Source organism: Cryptococcus depauperatus, chromosome 4 (genome assembly GCF_001720195.1).
Source record: "Cryptococcus depauperatus CBS 7841 chromosome 4, complete sequence".
NCBI lineage: Eukaryota > Fungi > Basidiomycota > Tremellomycetes > Tremellales > Cryptococcaceae > Cryptococcus > Cryptococcus depauperatus.
In genome coordinates this window covers 346,651-368,349 of record NC_089471.1, presented here as the reverse complement: position 1 = coordinate 368,349, position 21,699 = coordinate 346,651, and the positions used below count along the sequence as shown (strand labels likewise).

The 21,699-nt window shown below is 45.2% G+C and overlaps 11 protein-coding genes across 11 annotated transcripts; 7 read left to right on the top strand and 4 right to left on the bottom strand.

The window, feature by feature from the left end:
* Positions 1 to 141: 141 nt before the first annotated feature.
* L203_103412 (uncharacterized protein) lies at positions 142 to 2,303 on the bottom strand (the record flags this gene model as incomplete). The annotated part of the gene is made up of 5 exons (XM_066212814.1): positions 142 to 578; positions 635 to 1,308; positions 1,358 to 2,128; positions 2,178 to 2,185; positions 2,235 to 2,303. The coding sequence occupies 5 exons, from the start codon at positions 2,301 to 2,303 to the stop codon at positions 142 to 144; spliced, it is 1,959 nt and encodes a 652-aa protein (XP_066068911.1).
* Positions 2,304 to 2,769: 466 nt separating this feature from the next.
* On the top strand, positions 2,770 to 3,767 carry L203_103411 (uncharacterized protein; the record flags this gene model as incomplete). The annotated part of the gene is made up of 3 exons (XM_066212813.1): positions 2,770 to 2,826; positions 2,886 to 3,515; positions 3,573 to 3,767. The coding sequence occupies 3 exons, from the start codon at positions 2,770 to 2,772 to the stop codon at positions 3,765 to 3,767; spliced, it is 882 nt and encodes a 293-aa protein (XP_066068910.1).
* Positions 3,768 to 4,247: 480 nt separating this feature from the next.
* Positions 4,248 to 7,819, bottom strand: L203_103410 (uncharacterized protein; the record flags this gene model as incomplete). The annotated part of the gene is made up of 11 exons (XM_066212812.1): positions 4,248 to 4,358; positions 4,412 to 4,692; positions 4,741 to 5,100; positions 5,151 to 5,795; positions 5,845 to 6,081; positions 6,130 to 6,327; positions 6,374 to 6,529; positions 6,579 to 7,249; positions 7,314 to 7,557; positions 7,601 to 7,731; positions 7,785 to 7,819. 11 exons carry the CDS (start codon positions 7,817 to 7,819, stop codon positions 4,248 to 4,250), a joined length of 3,069 nt encoding a protein of 1,022 aa, XP_066068909.1.
* A 560-nt stretch (positions 7,820 to 8,379) lies between these two features.
* Positions 8,380 to 9,344, top strand: L203_103409 (uncharacterized protein; the record flags this gene model as incomplete). Its single annotated transcript, XM_066212811.1, has 3 exons — positions 8,380 to 8,579; positions 8,702 to 8,972; positions 9,015 to 9,344. 3 exons carry the CDS (start codon positions 8,380 to 8,382, stop codon positions 9,342 to 9,344), a joined length of 801 nt encoding a protein of 266 aa, XP_066068908.1.
* Positions 9,345 to 9,618: 274 nt separating this feature from the next.
* L203_103408 (uncharacterized protein) lies at positions 9,619 to 12,272 on the top strand (the record flags this gene model as incomplete). Its single annotated transcript, XM_066212810.1, has 6 exons — positions 9,619 to 9,790; positions 9,833 to 10,930; positions 10,977 to 11,485; positions 11,534 to 12,034; positions 12,093 to 12,152; positions 12,201 to 12,272. The coding sequence occupies 6 exons, from the start codon at positions 9,619 to 9,621 to the stop codon at positions 12,270 to 12,272; spliced, it is 2,412 nt and encodes an 803-aa protein (XP_066068907.1).
* A 169-nt stretch (positions 12,273 to 12,441) lies between these two features.
* Positions 12,442 to 13,865, bottom strand: L203_103407 (uncharacterized protein; the record flags this gene model as incomplete). Its single annotated transcript, XM_066212809.1, has 6 exons — positions 12,442 to 12,872; positions 12,920 to 13,070; positions 13,119 to 13,314; positions 13,367 to 13,477; positions 13,529 to 13,745; positions 13,799 to 13,865. The coding sequence occupies 6 exons, from the start codon at positions 13,863 to 13,865 to the stop codon at positions 12,442 to 12,444; spliced, it is 1,173 nt and encodes a 390-aa protein (XP_066068906.1).
* Positions 13,866 to 14,026: 161 nt separating this feature from the next.
* On the top strand, positions 14,027 to 14,530 carry L203_103406 (uncharacterized protein; the record flags this gene model as incomplete). The annotated part of the gene is made up of 2 exons (XM_066212808.1): positions 14,027 to 14,201; positions 14,259 to 14,530. 2 exons carry the CDS (start codon positions 14,027 to 14,029, stop codon positions 14,528 to 14,530), a joined length of 447 nt encoding a protein of 148 aa, XP_066068905.1.
* Positions 14,531 to 15,099: 569 nt separating this feature from the next.
* On the bottom strand, positions 15,100 to 18,175 carry L203_103405 (uncharacterized protein; the record flags this gene model as incomplete). Its single annotated transcript, XM_066212807.1, has 6 exons — positions 15,100 to 15,221; positions 15,278 to 15,392; positions 15,447 to 15,515; positions 15,566 to 17,564; positions 17,615 to 17,662; positions 17,709 to 18,175. 6 exons carry the CDS (start codon positions 18,173 to 18,175, stop codon positions 15,100 to 15,102), a joined length of 2,820 nt encoding a protein of 939 aa, XP_066068904.1.
* Positions 18,176 to 18,543: 368 nt separating this feature from the next.
* On the top strand, positions 18,544 to 18,988 carry L203_103404 (uncharacterized protein; the record flags this gene model as incomplete). The annotated part of the gene is made up of 2 exons (XM_066212806.1): positions 18,544 to 18,663; positions 18,719 to 18,988. The coding sequence occupies 2 exons, from the start codon at positions 18,544 to 18,546 to the stop codon at positions 18,986 to 18,988; spliced, it is 390 nt and encodes a 129-aa protein (XP_066068903.1).
* A 1,056-nt stretch (positions 18,989 to 20,044) lies between these two features.
* L203_103403 (uncharacterized protein) lies at positions 20,045 to 20,296 on the top strand (the record flags this gene model as incomplete). The annotated part of the gene is made up of 1 exon (XM_066212805.1): positions 20,045 to 20,296. One exon carries the CDS (start codon positions 20,045 to 20,047, stop codon positions 20,294 to 20,296), a length of 252 nt encoding a protein of 83 aa, XP_066068902.1.
* Positions 20,297 to 20,985: 689 nt separating this feature from the next.
* On the top strand, positions 20,986 to 21,562 carry L203_103402 (uncharacterized protein; the record flags this gene model as incomplete). The annotated part of the gene is made up of 5 exons (XM_066212804.1): positions 20,986 to 20,994; positions 21,151 to 21,203; positions 21,258 to 21,363; positions 21,419 to 21,436; positions 21,485 to 21,562. 5 exons carry the CDS (start codon positions 20,986 to 20,988, stop codon positions 21,560 to 21,562), a joined length of 264 nt encoding a protein of 87 aa, XP_066068901.1.
* Positions 21,563 to 21,699: the final 137 nt, after the last annotated feature.

Sequence of the window (21,699 nt, the reverse complement as noted above, 5' to 3'; positions counted from 1 at the left end):
GATATCAAACTAATAATACAGCCAGATAGGTGTTAATTCAGTCACAAATCAACTGTATTAATGCACTAGCATCTTCCCAACTTTTTTCCCAAAAAATTACATTCTGATTTCTAAGTTGACTTCTGAGCTACATTGCACGATTCATATTGCATAACATTCCCCATGGAAAGTGATACCTCCACACTGAATTCTTTCCGTGATACCAAGACCAGCCACTGCGTTTTTCGCTTCCATCACGATACCTTCTGGGCCACATGCCACCACTGCCAATCCTCCCCCATGGCCTTTACTAAAACCGTGATATGGTACATGACCTTCGCTGTCATCCAAACCAAATTCACCCTCTTCTAAGGAGCTATCCTCTCGAAGAGCAAGTGGTAAAGGTAGAGCTTCGCGCACAAGCTGTGCTACTTCCGGTCGATAAGGCGATAGAGTAGTGGTAGCAGGTAGGAGGGTTGGACTAGGTGGTAGAGGATGGGGCGGATCGGAGAGGTAAAGGTTGTAAGTCAGTGAGAGACATAGCTTTTGGGAAAGAGTGTAGAGGTGTGAAAGAGTAGGTGCAAGGGCTTCAATGGCGGCTATTTACAGTTTTCTCAGATAATGTCAAATTGCTGGTTGTATGAAATAAACTCACAAATTTCTTTGACAACCCACGCAACATCAACTTTCATTGGTCCTCTGCCCCTTTCACGCACTCGTAAAGCCTCCTCAATGCTCCCCAATATGAATGTGATACCACTCCCGCCACCGATGAGAAGCGCATTTTCATGCTGGCCCAAATCCATTTTAAGTCCACCATAAGGTCCATCAATCATCACCTGGACCCGTTTGCCGGGATGGTCTGCACCGTCAATTTCATCATCCTTTTCTTCATGTTCAGTCAGGAAACGTTTTTTCAATTCCAAATCATCTCCAGTCTCCAAAACCTTCACATCTCTAGCCATATCGTGTAGTTTTCTTGTCCAGTCCCCCGCAACTTTGGCATAGAGGATAATACCTCTAGGTGAAGCTGAGAATGCTGTCGAGGGAGCATTCGTGATAGTGAATGGATGAGCCTCGAATATACCGGAACCTTTTAAAACACGGAGAAAAACATGCTGAGTAGGGAGCCAGCCGGCATCGCAGTCTGGGATATGTATCATAGTTAAAGTTTTGTCAACAGGGACAAGGGTGGCGTCTTTAATGCGGTAACGGATCATACGGACTAAAAGATCATAGGAGTAGATGGCAACGCAAGGCCAAATCCAAGGCCGACTATATGGAGTGTGGTATGATACAGCTGCAAAGAAACCGACGAAAAAAAGGACACTAACGAGGATCAGCACGACATTTGCAGCAAGGCTATGATGCGTCTCACTGAGCCGTCCAAAACAACTGATAACATCTCCTTCTCACTGGCTTCAAGCTGGTGATGACTACCATTCCCATCATTGCGTAAGCAGTCATTCCTCTCTTGCTCTTTTCTGCAGTTAACTGATCATAATCATTGTCGGCGATGAATTGGTTGATCCACATTGCCCCATGAACAGTGACGGAAAGGAAGAGCGTCCTCCCTGTCCACCGATGAAGAAAATTGTAGTGTTCGTACGAGAGAGAAGGAACGAAAATCGGTAAGGGAAGAGGCGATTTGAGCGACAAGAGGATGATTAGAGGAAGTTGAGCAAGGGCCAGGAAGCCTGGCCTATTGGAGTTTTTAGTTAATGGAGCGCCAATGACAAAGCAAGCAACAGTAGCACCCATATACCCCAAGACGAGCACTGTTTGTGATACTGAGAGAGTAAAGTATGCTCTTCTACAGCAATCTCCAACTTGACCTTTCCACCAGGTTATATTGGGCATTGGTAGCGTCCAGAGCAACAGACTTTGAAATATGGCGACCAGGCCATTGTATAATTTACCAATAGATGTACGTCTCTGTTTCAGAGCTGATATGGCATTCTTGGGGCTCTTGTTCAGAGCCTGTGAATGTACTGGCTTGAGTGATTCTTGTATCAGCAAACCTTTGTACAACCGGCCGATATGGTAGTGGTGAATGATGTAGGGCATGGATAGAGCAAAGCAAAAAGCAAGAAAAGATGTCCAGATGATTGTAAACTTGATTTGCCACTTGGGATCTTCTTCATAAGAGCTGAAAAGGAGTTAACCAACTGCAATTATGAGCAACACACAGGACACACTTGTAAATCTAAAGGACGTTAGCCCGTAACTGTGGTATGCAGCAACTGATCACTTACGGAATACTGAGTCGGTACAGGTTGCCCCGGAGCCCATCTTTTGCCTCTTTGATCGGCAACAAAAGACATTTTGGCTGGCCAGTTGCAAAAGTTGTGGATAAAAGTGGACGACACGTTTCAGCGATCAGCCAAAGCAAAATGTCAGCGCTGCAGTCCCTACGCTCTCTGCTGTGGCAACTATTCTGCCCAGAGATACTGCAGACACTAGACACTAATGCCTTTTCCACTGTTTTTCCTCCAAACCAATGTTGAAAAGAAATGCGATGAAAGATAAAAAAACGATTTAAACAATTTCATCTCTTCTCTTTATCTCTTTAGCCGTAGATCAATCTTTCCGAGCTGTCCCTGAAAATGAGGCAAAAAGCCGAGATAAAAACGTGGCAAGCACGTGAATTTGATTCCATCGTCATGATTGTCTTATCCAGATTGCGCCATTATTTATTTTCTACTTTTATAACTGAAAGATGTCAAAAAAGCAAGACTTGAAACAATTTTGTTTCTTTACTTTCATTCTCATACATTTAAGAAGAGAATAATGGAGGCAGCGCATCATTCACACCCAGTCGCCAGTTTACTCGTTGGGTTCTGTGGCGTAGCCTACTTTATCGCGTGGTCCTATTCGTTTTATCCTCAAATCTTTCTCAACTATAGGCGAAAGAAGTAAGTCAAGCGGCTTGGCAGACAGCTGATCAGCTATCCAGGACTCAAGGTCTTTCTTCAGACTTTATCTGGGTCAATCCGTTTGGTTTCCTTGCCATTACCCTCTGGAATTGGGGAGCCTATTTTTCTCCGGTAGCTCGGAAGGAGTATCAAGAGCGGCACGGCGGCCATGACCTTCAAGTGTCTATATCAGACTTGGCTTTTTCGCTTCACGCTCTCATCGTCTCGGCGTTCATTGTTGGACAAGTTCTTTGGTATGAGCACCGCAAAAAGGCTTCTAGATTGGAAGGTGGAGAAAGGGTTGTAGAGACATCACCTTTGCTTTCAGATGGCGAAAACTCTGGCAGCAATCCTCTCGCCCAGTACTTGCCGCCAGATATTACCGTGTCTCACTCTGCAAGCAGACCTTCTCTCCTTGTCCAAATATTTCTGGTTGTGCTTGTCCTTTCGTCGTTTATTTACGGCGCTGTTGTTTGGGCAGGAAAGGCACAGTTTCTCGACTGGCTATATTATGTTGGAAACCTCAAGCTCGTCATCTCAACGATCAAGTATGTGCCGCAAGTAATATTGAATCACAAGTTGAGAGCAGTGGAGGGGTTTGCTATCGGCGCCGTCCTTTACGTGAATTTCCTCTTGTTTCTGAATCCAGTTTGTATGGTTTGCTCACAAACAATATAGGATATGGCTGGCTCTGTTTTAAGCTTGGCGCAGCTGGTCATATCATCTGTCTATATAGGACATGATCCTTCAGGAATCATTGCTAACCCAGCCAAGCTGGGTCTCTCTAATTTGACCCTAGTTTTCGACCTTATCTTCCTTGTACAAAAGTATTGGTTATATAGAGATGAGAAGAGGGGCGATGATTATCTGTAGAAGATGTGTATGTAGACATTGCATTGTATACAATCTTGCTATACACTCTTGTTTTGGTCAGAGGAAGCGTTTCCTTTCTTAAAACTACGCTATTGCGTTACTTAAAGCACTACTGCCTTTCATCGTCTTAAATTCTTTGAATTCTCTGCTACAAGTTCAATTTTGATTCATGTAAATTGCTAACACCTGGAAGAGAGGTACGAGTATGTTGCCACGAGGGCTGTTTGACTTATGCCCACAATCTCTCCGACTTGTGTTTGTGATCAGATTCAAATACACATAGCTGACGACGAATGATTCAAGATGCATATGATCGTATTGCGCCATTTGATTGAGAGACCTATCATCTGCCTACAATATGAATTTTATTTTTGATTGACATAAAGTACAAACAATCATCTTCTGTTTACTTAACATTCTCTCATCAAGTGTCCGTTGAGGGATGCGCAGAGTATGAATGCAATTAGATTTGGACAGAAACTAAGTAGACAATTTGGAGAAAAAGTGGAAGAAGTCGACGTTGGACGCCTCCATGGAGCATTCGTAAATGTAATGCGACGACACCCAGGCGGACCAAATGGCTCGTTGATACTGTAAAACATCAAAATCAGTCCCATCATTGTGAATCACGTAACAAAACTCACAGGTTCGGGTAACCGTTCCATGAGTTTGTCCAATCCAACCTTATCGACTAATGTCTTGGGGATAGCCTTCATCAAGACATTCTTCCGGCTTTGAACATTTTCATAAAGATCAGATCCTTCAAGCTGGGCTTGAAGCTGGTTGAGTGAAGATGAAAGTTGGTCAGAAATAGCAGTCCTGGACTTGGAGCCTTTGTGCAGATGCCACTCGCGAGTGATGCAAGTATATTCGGAAGCAGCGTTTTCGCAAATCTTTTGCTGGATATCTTTGACGTAATTTTGGTCTACGGCAAAGCATCAGCGCGATCCTCAGGAAAAAAATTGAAACGCACAAAACACAGAAGGTTTCCCGTCTTTGAAAATCATCTCTTGGATATACTCTTCATCAGACAACCCCAGACCAGCGAGCACTTCAAGTGAGCTACTCGTGACACCACCCTTGTTAGTGCTACTGTCTTTGAATAGAACAACCCCTTTCTTTTCTAGCCATAACCTCGCTTGTTGGGTAAAGAACAAATTGGCACCTTCAATGACGTACTTGAAGTTGGGTTTGCCTTCCGAGTTGACGAGCTGAGAGACATTTGAAATGTTTACGGCTTCAGGACGACCGCCACATGGAACGAAGAGATCGGCTTTGACACGGAAGTGGAAGGTGTTGCGGAAAGCAGTACCGTCTGTGACGACCTCGCCCGCTATTTGCGCCATTACTTTTTGATTTAATAGGTGAAAAACCAAAACTCACTGGGTAATCTGTAGTCCTTGTCGTCTACACTGACCCTGTAACCGCCTTCGCCCAGTTTAGATATATCAAAGCCACTGATGGGTTCCCTTTTTTTAGCCAACTTCACAAGCTCGGTCCTGTCAAGACCATTAGGATCATAAATGACACCAGAGCCATCAATAATTGCTACTGTCTTGTCCTTTGATAAGAGGATCTCATTTGAGCCGAGGTCTCCATCAGGTCCACCCGTTTGGAACTTAGTGACATCCTTTTCGTTTAAGCCATGGGCTTTGAGAACGCCCAGAATGTATTGTCTGACTGATAAGGAAGTCATGCCATAAGCGTCGTGGGGGATGCCACCGAGCTTTTCCGCAGATTTCCCTGTAGTGAACGATTTCCACCATTTAGCACCTCTAAATCGAGCGTGTTCGGCAGCCCAGTCCATAAGATCAGCCGTGTTCTCATCAGGTCCAAAGAAGAGAATCTCTGGGTTATCGGCTGGTCGACCAGAGACATCTACGATAGGACCTTTGATACCAGGAGTGACACCAGGAATAAGGAGATCAATAATGGAGTCAACGTATTTCTCAAAAGATGTCTTAATGTTGGCACCGAGAACAGGAAGGATAGTGCCCTTGGCGCCGCCTTCGGGAATGTCCTTATTTTCTAAACAATGAATTAGAGCGAAGCTGATACGAGCATACACCAAACATACTGAGATTTTGAGTAGCAGCCAAAGCATAGTTTTCGTCGAACAAGCCCCTGACGTTTCTGTCCCAGTTTTCTTTACCTCTACTTCTGATGATCCTGATACCACCTCGGGCAACATCCCTAAATCTCACATGGAAGCCCCGGAACTCTGAGCCAATGACAAAGAACATGCCATATGGGGTTTTGGGGTACTCAATAGCAGGAAGGAATCCGGGATTGAGCCTGAAAGAAAGAGCAACCTCTGTGATAGAAGTCAGCGTAGATTTCAAGTCAGATGCAAGAGACGTACTTGTGGGCTGATAAAAGTTGCACTTTTCAACGTGCTTGTTAAATACCAAAAATGCCTCCAATATTTGTACCGCATGCTGGTTGGCGGCTTGCTTTTTAATGACTACATACAGATCCTCATCAGAGAGAGGCTGCTCAATCTTGAGACGTTGGAAGGAGAGAGTAGGAGTGAGGTGAGAAGCCTCCTCGGCAGCTGGGTCTAGGAGACATTGTCAGCTAAGTCATGAAGGCCGTGTGAGACATACAGTGAGTCATAGCAAAGTTGATATAGAGCATTCTGATGATGTCAGGGTGTCGTAGAATCACTTCTCTGATAGACTGTCTTGTAAATGTCTCTTCACGGAACCTCGACTTGATCATTGCCAAAACCTCGACATGGTCCGGATTGTTCTCACTGAGAGCTGAAAACGGTCAAGTCAGCACAGACTGCAAGCAAAAGTGACTACTTACTATTCTTCAAAGCAATGTAAGTTGGGCCCAACCTGTTGCAGAAATGCTGGGCAAAGATCCATCCTACATAGGCATAGGTCGCTTCCTGCACTGCGTGACTTCCCTCTGTATCGCCATCGGCCCCAGCGCCAACACCAAAGAAGGGGTTATCGGGAAGACAGTAAAGGAGCGAAGCCTCTCTGACAACTTGGTGGATACTGTGCTCGATAGGGGGAGCCCTCGTGTTGGGAACAGGGTTGAGATAGATGGAGATGATAGTGATACCATTGGCAAACTGCTCAACGTACTTTCGAGTAGAAAAGAGTCCGTAAAAGTGGTACAAATCGGTAAGAGCCGAAAAAAATTTGCTGGTACCGCCCATCTTGTACCCAATCACGACCCGTCTCTCCCTGCTCTCTTCAATCTCAAAGGCCTCAATGACGGCGCCATGTCGACGCTCAACCTCAGACATTACCTTTTGGTACACCTCGATAGTATTTTCAGATGCCTTTTCGAGAAAGGAACTATCCGAGACAGACTTGATCTCGGTCGTGCCATTGGCTAAAAGGGCAGGTGGAGTGGTCGGAAAATGGCATCGCGACACAAAGTAGCATCGAAGCTGCTGCGACACTGCAGACGAGATGCCGGATGAACGATAGGTCTCCAACCTGTAAGCCTTTTCGGGTGACGACCTGTCGAGATAGAGAGAGTCGATTCTACAACCCATCAGTACATGCATGTCTCTACACAACCCACCTTTTCTCGACGGTGGCGCCGGGACCTTCAGCAGCAGTGACACCCGGCTTGCTAGAGTGGATCCAGATCGCACCCTCCCTGCCCTTTTCACCTTCCTTGCTTTCTGGAATGATCTTTTCCAAGTCAATCACCAGCTTCTCAGGATCATGCTTGGTATACGCCAGCAGCTTGGCAGAAAAGAGAGCCAGAATGTGGTCGGCTATGGTCTCTGGACTCTCCCAAAGAAAGTAGGAGTTTTCAATGCCTACACACTCAGCGCTTGGCCTCTACTACCCTGCACCACTTACCGAGATGGTTGTAGAACCAGTCAACCTGGTCTGCCACGAGATCCTGTGGCATGAACCCGCTCTCTGCAATAATGGCAGTGACGGCCGCCTGCTGGTCTGCCTTCAAGGGAAACGCCGAAAGCTTGTACCCTCTGCCAATACTGCTGGTCAGCCTCCACTTTACGGCAACCCTTTCCCTGCGTACAAGGAATCCTCTTTTGCGATTGGCACACCTGTCATCTTTGCTCAAAATACTTTAGAAAGGGGAAAAGTCTTGCATCCTCGTACTCCTTTTATATCTTTTCCAACGCCCCAGCGATTCGAAATAGTATGCGATATGCCCATGATCACCTGACTCATCCCTTCTCGCCAAACGTCCCTTTGCCCAGTTTTCGAATCTGTTTCCAATTTCCACAGGCGGCGACCTCCGCCTCCGGCACTTCCGACCGGTTTCTTCTTTCCGCACGCCTAACTGCTGACCAGGCAACGGCTCTAAGCGAGCCACAGCCAGCGTTTTGGGGAGGCGGACGCTTGGAGATGCTCTTGGATAAGTGTTCATCATTGCAGTGTCTATGGGCGGAGGTCGCCGCCTACGGCAACTGGGCGTGTCCTTTGACACGTGGCCGACGCTCATGCCGTCACTTGATGCCGTTGCTTGCCGTTTAACAGCTGCTAAATGTTTGATATGTTTGGACCATTGGGGTATGTTCACGGTCGGCGGAGATTGGGGAATGTCCGTCGAGACGGTTTTGACTCAAACGCGACGAATTGAATTTCACTGTTTCTTTTCAAACAGTGAAATGGCGTCTAGACAGCAAAAGAGAACGCGTCCATCGTCCAGTTCACGAGATGAGTGGCGCCAGAGAGCAGAGGTGCAAGCATACGAAGCCGTCTTGACGTACGGGGCAGCGGATTTGGCGCGTGATGTGCAGGAAAAGGGTGGGAGGCTGGGTTTAATCGAGTACGGAGGAGAATGTGAAAAGCAGGTATGGGCGGATAGGTGGGTTTGTTTTCGTGGACACGTCGTGAGCTGGTCGTGCGTGATGGGTCGGTGATTTCAGGTGAGGGTCAGAATGTGTCGTTTATTTGATATGCGCTTGACCAACGCTGACGGTGCGGTAGACATGACATGGTGCATCTCTTAGCCTCGTTGCCAGCTCTATTACCGAATCGTCCAGTGTCTCCGGATGGGTCAACGTCGTCTTGGTCTCTCCCTTCGGATCAAGAAGAGATGTGGTATCTGTCCGATGAGGAAGAAATTCAAGCGCACAAGGATGAAAAAAGAAAGAGGTGGATGGAGGCGTTACGGCAGGACAGATTGAGAGAGAGGGAGAGGGAAGATCTCGAAGCTGGGCATGTCTCTGTCGGGGACCATGGATACGACGACGGCGAGGTGCGTTTGACGCTGACTGAGTGGTCGCTGACTCTGGCCCAGCCACCAGAACAGATACAAATTCTCATGGCTCATACAGCCGCATCGCTATTCTCCTCGCCTAACCCCACTGTTCTTGAGACTCGTATCATGGCACATCATTCCACAGATGAGCGTTTTGCTTTTCTTCGAGGAAAGTGGAAAACTACATGGGAAAAGGTGAAAGAGGAGGTGAAAAAGAAGAGACAGGACGAGAGGCTGAGAGAGGAGCAGAAACGGGGACTGGGTGCGCTAGGCGGGTATGAGAGTGATAGCGAAGAGGAGGATATACCTCCACCTCCTCCAGATGATTTGCTGCCGCCTCCCCCGCCTCCGCCCTTCTCTCCAGTTTAGAGAGTGACGAGATGGACAAAAGATGGTACTGGAGCAGGAGTGGATAAGAGTGGTTGGATTTGTAGATACTTGCATATGCAATGTGTTTGAGAAGCAACATCTCATCTCATTAATATTGCTTATCGTTCTGATTAGATAAGAGTATGATATGGTCAGATGGACATTGGGATATCTCCGTCCAGGCCAAAAACGGAAGCAAATGTGCTTGCTCATTGCTCACCCAGTTGTGAATTGAACAATTATCTAGAGATTTATACAACAACTCAATTCTAGTATGCCGGGAGTACCACCACCACCACCACCAGGACACCCTCCAGTCCAGAATCTCCACTTCATCCCTCCAACAGCTCCTGGCTATGGCTTTCCTCCTGGACCACCTCCAGGAATACCTCCAAACATCCAAGGCTTTCCACTTCCTCTTCCTCCCGGATGGTCTGAACACAGAGGTAAGGTTTGCAATATTCGGCTATAGCTGACATATCTGCCAGCTCCAGATGGTGTCACTCCCTATTTTTACAATTCTCATACTCGAGAATCAACCTATACCCGACCGACACTTCCTATCTTAGCTGCTGGTGCACCACACAATGTCACTCCGGCTTCCATGTCTTTAGGGACAGAGGACAAGAAGAAGAAAAAGGAGAAGCCAAAACAAAAGGTGCCAATTCCCGGAACCACATGGACCAGAGTGACAACGACTGATGGCAACGTATTCTATTTTGAAAAAGAATCCAAAAAGTCTGAATGGACGGTCCCAGAAGAAATCAAGGATGCAGTAGCAGATCTCGAAGATAAAGAGAAAAAGGAAAAAGAAGAAACTGGTCGACAGCAACACGAAAAGATTGAGAACGAGAGAATTGAAAAGCTCAAAGAATTAGAAAAGATAAAGGCTGAGGTTGAAGAGGAGCGCAAAAAGGAGATTGAACGAAAACGAAAAAAGAGAGATCAAACTAATAGTGAGGATGGTGTTCAAGAGAAAAAGACAAAATTGGAGGAGGACGATGTTGCCGGCCCTGAAGGCGAAGAGGATGAAGAATCGTGGATGAAAGCTGTTGCTGCAGAATTTGCCGAGAAGGACGCCCAAGCGCAAAAAGATCAAGAAGACCAAGACGAAAAGACCAAACAAAAAGAAGCTGAGGCGGCTAAAAAGGTCTTTGCCGTACCCGAAAAAGTTAACGTCTCTATGGAAGAAGGCAGGGCTTTGTTCAAGGCGCTATTGATTGAGAAAGACATTTCACCTTTTGCGCCTTGGGAGCATTCATTACCTTTATTTATTAACGACCCCCGCTATGTCCTACTTTCATCCATGAAAGATCGTCGAGAAGTCTACGAAGAGTATTGCCGGGAAGCAGGCCGAGCCAAGCGCCTCAAAAAAAATATTGGGGGTAACTCTACATCCAAGAATGGAAATACAGACCCGGAGAAGGAGTATAAGGGCTTATTAGCAAAGGAAGTTACTAGTACGAGAATGAGGTGGGATGATTTCAGGAAAAATTGGAAGAAAGACAGAAGGTTTTATGCTTTTGGGAGAGATGACCACCAGAGAGAAAAGGTATTTAAGCAGCACTTGAGGGACCTGGGCGAGCGTGAGTCTCATTCTTGCTCTCATTACAGACATCTGAAAGTCAGTAGGTAAACGAGCCGCAGCACAAAAGGCCGAAGAAGATTTTTATTCCCTGCTGAAAGAATCCTCTATCATCACTTCTTCCTCGCAATGGTCTCTCGTCAAGCGCAATCTTTCTTCTGACCCCCGTTATGACGCCGTAGGATCTTCTTCTCTGCGCGAAGATTTGTTCAACATCTATACTCGCCGTCTTTCCTCCGGCTCTACCGTTGCATCGATTGCTGAGAAATGTAATCTCGCGGACAAAGAAGAGGCAGCTGTATCTCGGTTGGCTGAGTCTAAAGCCCCTCAATCGGAGCTCTCCGGTAAAAAGGAGTCTAAAGAAGAAGCTGCCACACGAAAAATTGCTGAGCGCAAAACTAGGGCAGAAGCGAGCTTAGGAGAAAGAGAGAACAAAGTAAGGGAAGAGAGGCAGAGAATAGAGATGGAGATGAAGAAAAGCAGAGCAGGCGCCGACAAAGAGGAAGGTGAGAGGTTATTTGGCAGTTTGCTAGTCGATGTCCTTCGAGATAACGATGCAAGTTACATTTTTGGTTAAAGCAATAGAAACTTACTTGCATTCTAGGTCACCTGGCAAGAGGCCACAAATTTGCTCTCCCCAGATCCTCGCTTCAATCACCCGTCTCTGGGCTCACGTGACAAGATGCGTCTCTTTGAACAGCATATCGCTCGCATCTCTTCCAAACGATCCAATGCACTCGATAAAGTGTTTGAACAACATACCCCAGCTCTAGACGCTGTATACGATGACGTCTATCCACATATTGTTGAAGACCCTGCCGTCAAACGTCTGGGCCTTCAGGGTCAGCAACTAGAAGATCGATGGGCTGCTTGGTGTCGCACTTGGGAGACAAATGCTCGACACGATTTTGATAAGATGTTGGGCGAAAATTCGTTTGTCGATTTCTGGTCCAAGATGAGAAAGAAGCAGCTCGATGAGAATGCACTGAAGGTGAACGAACAAGAAGAACGGGAAGAAGGCGAAGGACTAGGCGAGGGCGGGTCGGCAGATTTAACAAAGCTAGCGAAACAAATTGACCTAGGCGAGATCAAGATGGTACTAATGGTGAGTCTCTAAACAGATGCAGAGTGCTATATGTGGAGGACTAACTTTGGATTTGAAGAGAGACAGGAGATACAGGATCTTTGATCATGTTCCTGAAAAGCGAGAACAGTGGTTGAGAGTAGGTCCTAACCTATATGTTCAAGATTCACATCTAACATTTACATAGGATTATCTTGACAACGTTGAGGCTGCCTCTGGGTCAAAAACAATTTTCAATATTGGTCGAGGCAAATCATAATTGAATTTATGAAAGTTGCAATGATCATGATTAGCTGTATCGAGAACAACGCATGCCATACATCAAAATGAAAGATTTAAATATATTCATTACGGAAACCATTCAGAAACGCCCTTGACCCAAAATCGTTGAATTCATACAACATATACTAAGACAAATGAGACAGATATTACAACTCCCTCACTTCTAGCATATCACCGTCTTCGCAGTCCAGATCTCCAACTGTGGCCTCTCTCTCCACCCTCTCACCGTCAAAAACCAGTTGCATCTTTGCTGCATCGTCCTTGGGTCTTGCTGTCTTCTTGCAAAAGAACCTCAGTATAGTGTTGGCCGTAATGGCCATGCCCACTTTCATCTTTGCTTCTTTACTATCTTTGCCTCGGACGACTATACGAATCGTATCTCCTTCTTCAGCTTCAAGCGGAGGCGAGTAAGAAGGACGAACTGCATGGGCCTGAGAAGTATCGGTGGTGACTCGAGATGATTGGCCTACAGGATGAGGTGGAGGGGACGGAGAGCGGGACAAACCCTTATCAAAATCCTCAAACCTAGCACGACGTTGCGCCTCAAGCTTGTCCCAGTAAGATTTTTCGTAACCCTCTAATTCGATACAATAAGTGCATATACAAATGGGTAAAGAAACCTACTCATTTCGACGCTAGATCCGCCAAAGATACCAAGCTCCCGAGGAGTTTCTCGAGCGTAAACACGTTGGCCATCATAGACTAATATGATATCCTCTGGTGCCTTGCAGAGTCTTTCGGCTAATACTTCCAAAAGTCTGAACATCGTGTCTTCCTAATCATTTGTCAGTACATTCTACCTCGACGTGAAAAGAAGATTTACACGACGAATTTTTAACGTTCTTAGTTTTTCCCACATTACACTCAATGCTGTAGGAGCAATCATCTTCTCTGCTGGATCAATCTCCATATGAATGACTACATCCACAACTTCATCCTTTTGTGGCGTTGGCAAGGGTGAAGACTCATGAGGCTCATCATCATTGTATGGATCCTCTTTCGGTACATCGTACATTTGACTTGTTTGCTTGAGCGAATCATCGACAAACCCAGCAATGATGAACAACCTACTGGACAAGATTTCGAAGCTCTTGAGCCTTTTTCTCAGGTATAGGTGGTGGTGGGGTCAACTCAATCCTTGCTCTATCCTTCTTCGGCCCGTCATCATCTCCAATGGTGATTCTTCAATATAAATACAACTTATTCTCTTTTTGTTATCAATTTTCAACTCACGAGGAAGATGCTCGAAGTTGTCGATCATCTGTACCGTCACTTATGGCCTGGCTTTGTTTTTTCCCTTTGCTGGTTTCACTGCCACCTCTTGTCCACTCTGGCAAAGCTACTATATCCGATCTTTTAGAATGACGTTTCTTCTTCCTTTTTTTGCTGGGACTAGGATCATCTTCGTCTCCAGAGCCTTCTAACAAAGAGGATATCACAGGCGGAGGTGCTGAGGAGTCGAGTGTAAGTATCGTCTTGATACCGAATTGAAAATAAACCTACTGTTATGCTTTAGAGTGGGCTTTTTTTTGTAGATGAAAAAGTCAGTGGAGCTATCGCTATCAGACATTTGTTTGAGTGGTATTTCAGTAAATCAATCGAGATGTAAGAGAATGAAAAGCACGGAAATTAAAAAAGAAATTAATTGTGTAAACAATCTTAATTAAGCCTTTGAAATCAAGCTGACCTCCACCTTAATCCAAACCAGTAATCGAATCTCCCAATACACATATGCATACCAACTTTTCCCTGCCGTCGCTCTCCTTTTCTCCACCTGGGTCACCTACAGACGCAAGTGAGAGCTTGCAACTTATTCTGACGAATCACCGCGAAGGACAAGATCAACATGGTGATGTCTGGGACGGAGACGTAGGGTGCGAGCAGTGGGAGCATCGAGACCGTAACCGTGAGTTATTCATCAAGCTGTGTCCTTCAGATTTTAGCTTGTATGCAATCTGCGTAGATTGTCTGATGCCTTCCACAAAACCGCGTAATCAAAGCTCCATGACTCTTTCCAACGTATCCCAAACCCCATCTACCGCTGAATCATTGGCACCGCAATCTCCTAGAAGCAAATTCCGGTTCCTACGTAACTTGCTGTTTTCACCGACTTTACCACTCATTTCTACTGCTGCCACCAACAGCGCTTCTTCTTCAGCCCCAGTCCTTGTCTCTGGCTCTTATCAAACCGCGACCAACCACCTAAACATCCCTGCTTCCTCATGGGAAATATGAATGTATTTGACGTTGAAAAAGTCTACAAGAGTATCCGTGAAATGAAGGGCGTGGTACGTTTTGATGAATTGGAGGGCGTTTCTTGGCACAATTTGCCAGAAGAAGAAGAGGAGGAGGAGGAGAAAGAAAGGATGGGGCTAGAAAACTGCGACGTCAAAGGCCAAGGCAGACAACAACCGAGAGACAGGCCAAACGCCAATCGAAGAATTAAATTTCCTTGGTGATATGGATGGATGACATCTACCTTGCCTGTTACACCTAGTCACGATTAGGTGGAGAAATTGGCAAGCATCCAAAAACAATATAGTTATAACGTAGCGCAACAAAATATGAGTTTGAATTGTACATTGTCTTGCAAATGCAAAGAGAAAGAATCGTAGTAGAGTTGTATGAAATCTTCGTGTTATATTCAAATAAGAGACATGGCATATGTTATCATGCACAGCTCACAACTCTATCTATCTAGATAATTTATAGAGTGCATACCAAGTTATGGTATGTTGTCATTTGGTCTTCCATAGTCTTCTTCACGCCTCATATACATACGACACTAGTAAGAGTGTTGAGTATCAATAAAACTTATTTTCCTTTAGCCAGTTTTCCACGTCCTGATGGTCTCTTGATACCCAATCAGCAGCAGCCTGGATAGAGTTATATGTTTGCGCCACGGCAAATTTGCACTTGCGAGTGTCTTGTGAACCATCAGTCAATGATCGTCTCATTACTAGAAAAAACTTCTCAACTTACTAACACTCTCCAAAAACGCTTTAACTCGTTCAAGATCTTTGTGAGAAGATAATTGAGCAAGAGCGCCCTTGACAAGATCATTGAGGCCCATGCCATTAGGATACCGCTTCATAATCTATATTCAAAATCATTAGGCAGATAAACTTGGCAAGATGGAGGCGATACGCACAGTGTCGTATTCAGACATGAAATAGTCGGCGATCTTTCTTCTAGCATGCCGGTTGGCAGAGAAACCATACTGATATGCCAGGATCAGTCATACGCAAAGCAACAAATAAAACGTCTTACGAAGAAAAGGAACAAGTCTTGATTCTTAACTTGTTTCTGCAACATTCCAAACGTCCTATCCAACAACCCTTCATCTTTGGGCTGGCAAAGCGCATGTATGGCATCCTCCTTGGTAGATGGGTTTGGTGGTCTGCCGTACACATCAAGTATCTTGACATATTCATTCTCACCGCCATGTGCTACAACTGTTTGGAAAATGATGCGTTGAAGGTCCGGAGGGATCAGAGAATCGTCGTTAGAAACAAGGAAAGGTTGGAAGCGCTTTTTAATCTCCGCAAGCACGTCGGCCTCTTCTGCAATTGCACAATTGGCTACTGCAAGCTCACGTAGCTCCTTGACATCAGGTGCATCATCCTTGGCATTTTCAAACCCAAGTTTTTCAACGAGAGGCTTAAAAAGCTTAATGCGGAGCTTGTTAATGGCCTGACGTACTTCTTCTGGCTGCTCCCACCACACTACGCTCAACTTGCTCAATGCGACGCTAATTTGGGACCAAGGAAGAAAATCAGTCTCGGAAGCACCAAGAGAGTTGATGAGGTTGAGCGAACCGGAGGTTTTGGCATATCCTGCGCGAGCAAGAGTGGTAGCGTCAGAAATAAGGCCCACTCGATCCTCAACGGTGAATGACGAAGCTTGCTTGCCAAGTTTGACGAGTCTCTCGGAGGAGTAGGCAACGCGATAAACACCAATAGTGGAAGCATTTAACTTGAATGCGTCAACATTCGCAATCTTGAAAGAGGCTGTGCGGTCTTGCAGGATAGCCTGGTGATCCACATTGACTTTGCCATCATTGCCGAGCGTGGCAATCTCAAGAGGGACGTACCATAGAGTTTCGTCTTCCTCCGGCTTGACGTCACCAGTAGATAAAAATCGGTTCTGAGTTACTGTAATTTTACCATCACCCGACTCATCCACCTTGATTACGGGGAATCCCTGCTTCAAAGTCCAATTGGCCATAATATCGACAACGTTCAAGCCGCTCGCTTCGGAAATCCCAGCCCACAAATCTTTGGTTTCCGCGTTACCATAGACATGCTTTTTAAGGTAGATAGAAACGCCCTTCAAAAACTTTTCTTCGCCAATTAAACCTGCAAGCATACGGAGGACGGCACCGCCTTTGGAGTATGAGATAGAGTCGAATATTTGGTCAATTTGGCGCGAATCAGGACAATCAACTTCAATAGGATGCGAAGCTCTTTGAGAATCAAGCTCGAGTGCGCTTTGGAGATGTGTTACCAAAAATTCAGATCGAGGCTTCCACTCAGGCCAAATCTTCTCAAGGACAATCAATTCTCCCATCAACGTAGCAAAGGCCTCATTCAACCAAAGATTGTCCCACCACTTCATGGTGACAATGTCACCAAACCACATGTGGGCAAGTTCGTGGCATTGCACTATAGCGACTCGCTTCTTGGCGGCAAGAGAAGATTTTTCAGGGTCGTATAAATAAGCAGTTGTTCGACCGGTGATGAGGCCCCAATTTTCCATTGCGCCAGGATCAAAATCGTGAGCAACAAGAGTGTCAAGCTTGGGAAGAGCGTATGGAATGTCAAAAATTTCTTCATAAATGGGTAAAGCCCATTTCTTGATGTCCAACGCGAATTGAGCTTGTTTGATTTGGTTCTTGGTAACAAAGATTCTAAGGGGAACAGTTTTTTTGGTGAGCTTAGACTTGTGCTCACTGTCGAGATGGACAAAATCACCAGAGGCGAAAGCGACAAGGTAAGTACTCATGAACGGCGAAGTTTCAAACTTGGTGATCTGCCACTCGCCGGCTTCACCAGACTCGCTCTTACCCTCAGTCTTTGCAAAAGAGTTTGACCGGTTGAGAAGAGAACCGAGCTCGTACGCTTCGGAAAACACATTATCGATGGAAGCATTGAAGGAGGCCTTCCAAGGTTTAGTGGAGATGGCAGGCATGTTTGAGAGATCAGTGTTGCCATTTCGAGAGATCATGCGGAGAGTGAACTTGGATTTGATGAGAGGTTCATCCCACGACCTGCGCTTAGTTTCAGCCATGTCATTGAATATAGGAGATGGAACACATACGGAAAGGCTTTTCTCGCAGAAGTCGACGCGAATTGAGTCAGTCCATAGCTGAAAGCCCTAATCAGCCACATTTCTCTAATCCTCGCATACTCACATGGGCTTCTTGCCGTTCTCATCCGCGTCACCCTCGCTCCTATAGTACCCATGCATGGCACCCTTCAATTCAGCTTCAAACCTGAAAAAGATCTTAACGTCTTTCTGGTTCTCTTTCAAGCCGCCACCAAGGATTTTTTCTAGTGGGATGGTCCCCATTTCTAGCTCTTCATCCAACTCGAGCGCTTCCTTGGGAATGACGACCGATGAAGTCGTCTTGAGATCGGAGGTGGAGATGGCAATGTCGGTTATGGAAAGCGTCTTGTCGAGGTGGAACACAAGGGATGAAATATCCTCTTTGATGTCAAGAGAGATGATGGCTTCGCCCGAGAACGTAGGAGGCGAAGAGAGAAGGTCGGTTTTGATTGCCAAGTCATAGTGACGGGGGTAGACGCTATTGGGTAACCTGTAGCCGTCTTGTTGGGACACATGAACAGCACCGCCGGGAGCAGTAGTAGAGTTGGACATACTTGAATCGCCAAGGCAAATGCACGAATTTCTTCAACAAGTCTGAGTTACTCTAGAAGATCTTTTGGGCTTGGATACGATTCTGATCCAAATCAGTGATGATCCGTTGTATTGTAGACACCTACCAAAGACCTAGAAACGAGAGGTCTAGAGAAAAGCCTAGGAGAGTTGCTCCTTGTAAAAATAGAAAAGATATAGGACTTGCTACATATTCCACGAGAAAGCATAGAGAGAAAAGACAAGAATGGAAAACAATAAAGGATCTTTAAATGTCTGCTCAAGTAAAGAAATGTAGAATGATTTAATTGGCGGTCATGTCCGATAACGAAAATAATAAACGCAGCCATCTACAATTTTTACAAGCACAAATGAATGTTTGTACATCTCAAGTCTCTTTATGTTATCCTGCTAGAATATCTATGCCTTCGCGTATTCCTCTCCCCAAGCTCACACTCTATACAGGCGGCAAAGAGTGCTCACTATGTGAGGTACGTCTAATGCGCGTGTCAATTGTAAAGAGACCAACTTTTCAATTTGTATTAGATTGCAAAAGAGCAGCTCTCAATCCTTCGCCGCACTCATCCTTTTGATTTAGACCTCTTCAACATAAGGAAACCACTACCAGGAGTAGACCCTCGCGAAGCCAAAAAATGGCGTCGTCTATATCAGTATGACATTCCCGTTCTGCATTTAGAGGAGCAAAGAGTGCAGAAACATCGCATTGATAACATAAAGCTGGCTAGATTATTGGAAGAATGGAAAGAAAAACAAGAGAAAGAGCTAAAAGCAAACCAAAAGGACGAGATGGACTAGGGAACGAACCTAGTGCAATACCAAAGAGGACTTCAGAAAATAGAGAAAAGGTCAAGTTTAAACCATATCACTCTATCTTGTCTTTCCGTCAAAGAAACACCTTACTCAGTCCAAAACATGCACTGATATCGCAAAAACATCCTTGCCTCCGCCTTGGCGTATCCCTGTTGGCCGTTCATTCTTTCGACTGCCATCGCTAGGGAACCTTACAAATGCATGCGAAGCATACAGTGTTGCTAACGGTATCCTCGACGAAACAATTGCGGAGGAGTCTTACCTTGCGAAAGCCGAAGACAATGGGCGATATACAGAAAATTAAGAAACCCCCGAAAGAAAAGTTGATGAATTTGGTATGAACGATTGGATGAAAGGAGAAATTATCTGGATCACATTCGATGACTGCGATGGTCTTGGAGCTGTAAATGGGAGAGATCACGTTTTACGACACAATTTAGAGGGTAAAAATCTCTACAATTACCCGGCTGGTTGATGTCTAAGTATTGTAGGACTTGTTGGAATTGTCTCAAGACTGGACAAGTGTTATCAATTATCCCCAACCTCACAATCATAATCAAATACAGTACGCTAAAACTCTTCTCGTGTACAATCGAGACTTTTCCCCTCCTCTTTCTGTGTAGCCATATATACGGGGTTACCTTTTGGCAAGGGTTGCGCCTCAAGAAAAGAATAGAAGACTTGAACTACTGAAAAAATCTAGACCAGAAGAAATTAGCAAAGATTTAGAAAAGGCTTTGGAATGGGCCAAGGCCAAAGAAAATCATACTGGAAGGAGAGCGAAGGAGCATGCGTGGTTGAACAGAGTCGCAGAGCAGGGCTATCCGTCTGGATGATATGTTGTAAGAGGTCGGTGAACTTTTGTTTCATAAAGTAAAAACTCATCTGTCTAGATCCTATTCTTGTCCTTCACGATCATATCTCGTCCCTTCCAACTTATCTTACATTTCTTGATTTTTAAGTTGGAAAGATCGAACTAAATGTTTATGGAGATACAGGAGACGATTCCTGTCTTCTTTGGCGAGTATGGAATCCGATAACATGAGCCTTGTCTCTGACACTCCATCTCTAATTTCCATATCACCATCGCCATTACCAGTACCGCCCCTTGCTCTTGATAGTGTTATTCCTGCACCTCCGCTGCCGGACTCTTCTCCCCCTCCTCTTCCGCCATCCAATCCCGAACCACCTCCGCGTCGGTGGGCATCGTATCAAACCTTTTTGTTTTCTTCTTCTTTCCTTGTACCATCTTCTGACGCCCACCTGGCCTCACATGGCGCCCATTTAGCCTAACCTTCTTGGAATCTGGCCTCTGTTGCTTGACGAGCAATACCACAGACTTATTATTGAGCTTCAGGGGATAACAACAAGTATATTTCGCCCATTATAGCAGAGTTTATACAGTAAATCCGAAAACCGGTTTACCTTTACAAGTGACATTGTCTCGTGGGCTATGTTACAAGGATTTAGGTATGCAAATTCTCATGTTCAGAAACTGCAACATGCTCAGAACCGAAGCGTCATATTTGTCCGATTCTCATGACTATCAGATTTCATGCTTATTAAAGTATAGCTTCCTCATAGTATCATATTCATATTCATATTTCATTCAAGAAGCACTCTTTAAGACATTGAAGATATTTGTGTCGCAAACTTATGACAATTGTTTATGAACTGTGTTTTCATAAGCGTTTTGAATTTTTGCTACTTTGTATACCTTGTCGACAAATCCTCGACAATTAGGCGCGTGGACAAATTTTTACAAGGCGTGCAAGACGGAGCGGACAGCCGATGATATCCGAGAATGACTGCCGTTGGTTGGTTCAACTTTTTTTGCTCAATTCATTTCATTTAAAATGCCTCCAACCCTTTTCTATTTTTCCTCCTTTTTTTTTCCTTCCTTTTTCTAAACTAGATTAATTAGACATCATTCATTTTCTTTTCTTTGTCTTATCTTTATCATTTCAAAAAGGATTATAATCATGCCTGTGGTGAGTTACTCGGATTTACTCATATCTCTAAAGTATATAAATCCCAGTGGACCTCTCCCGACAGCGCTTGAGCGACTTTGCCCGGTCTTGATTTTCCATCTCTTTTTATCAGACTCTTCTTGTCCTTGCCCATCTCCATACTGACATGTCTCTCAGAGCCGTGCTTTCATGAAGAAATGGGCCCCGACCGAAGTCCTACCTATCGTGGCGTGCGTCTATCACTTTGACTGATGTATTGTCTACCACAAACTGACTCACTCTAGTATTGTCGGTGTCGCCTGTGTCGGTGCTGGCGCCTACCTCTGGAAGCTCTCTCAAGGCCCTGAGGTTGTTTGGAACCGAGGCGGTGACTGGAGGCCTTGGGACAAGGTATGTGTCTGCTTTCCATTGCCTCCTAGGCTAACGGGTTATGTCTCATTACAAGGTCAAGCATGATCAGAATGTGAGTCTATATTGTCTGATCTAGTACCTGTGATTGACATTTCATCAGCTCAAGCTCATCACTGTCAATCCCGAGTTTTGGGAGAAGCGAAGGCAAGAAGCTGCCGCAAAAACTCTCGCTCAATAGGCTTATCCTCTGATGGTCGAGGTGTGTGTATGATGGAGACGATAATAGACGTTGTGTAGCTTTCCGAATTCTTTATGCCACTTCACTTTTACTTTTGCTGAATGCTCAACTCTTGAACGCCGCCATTACAAAACAAA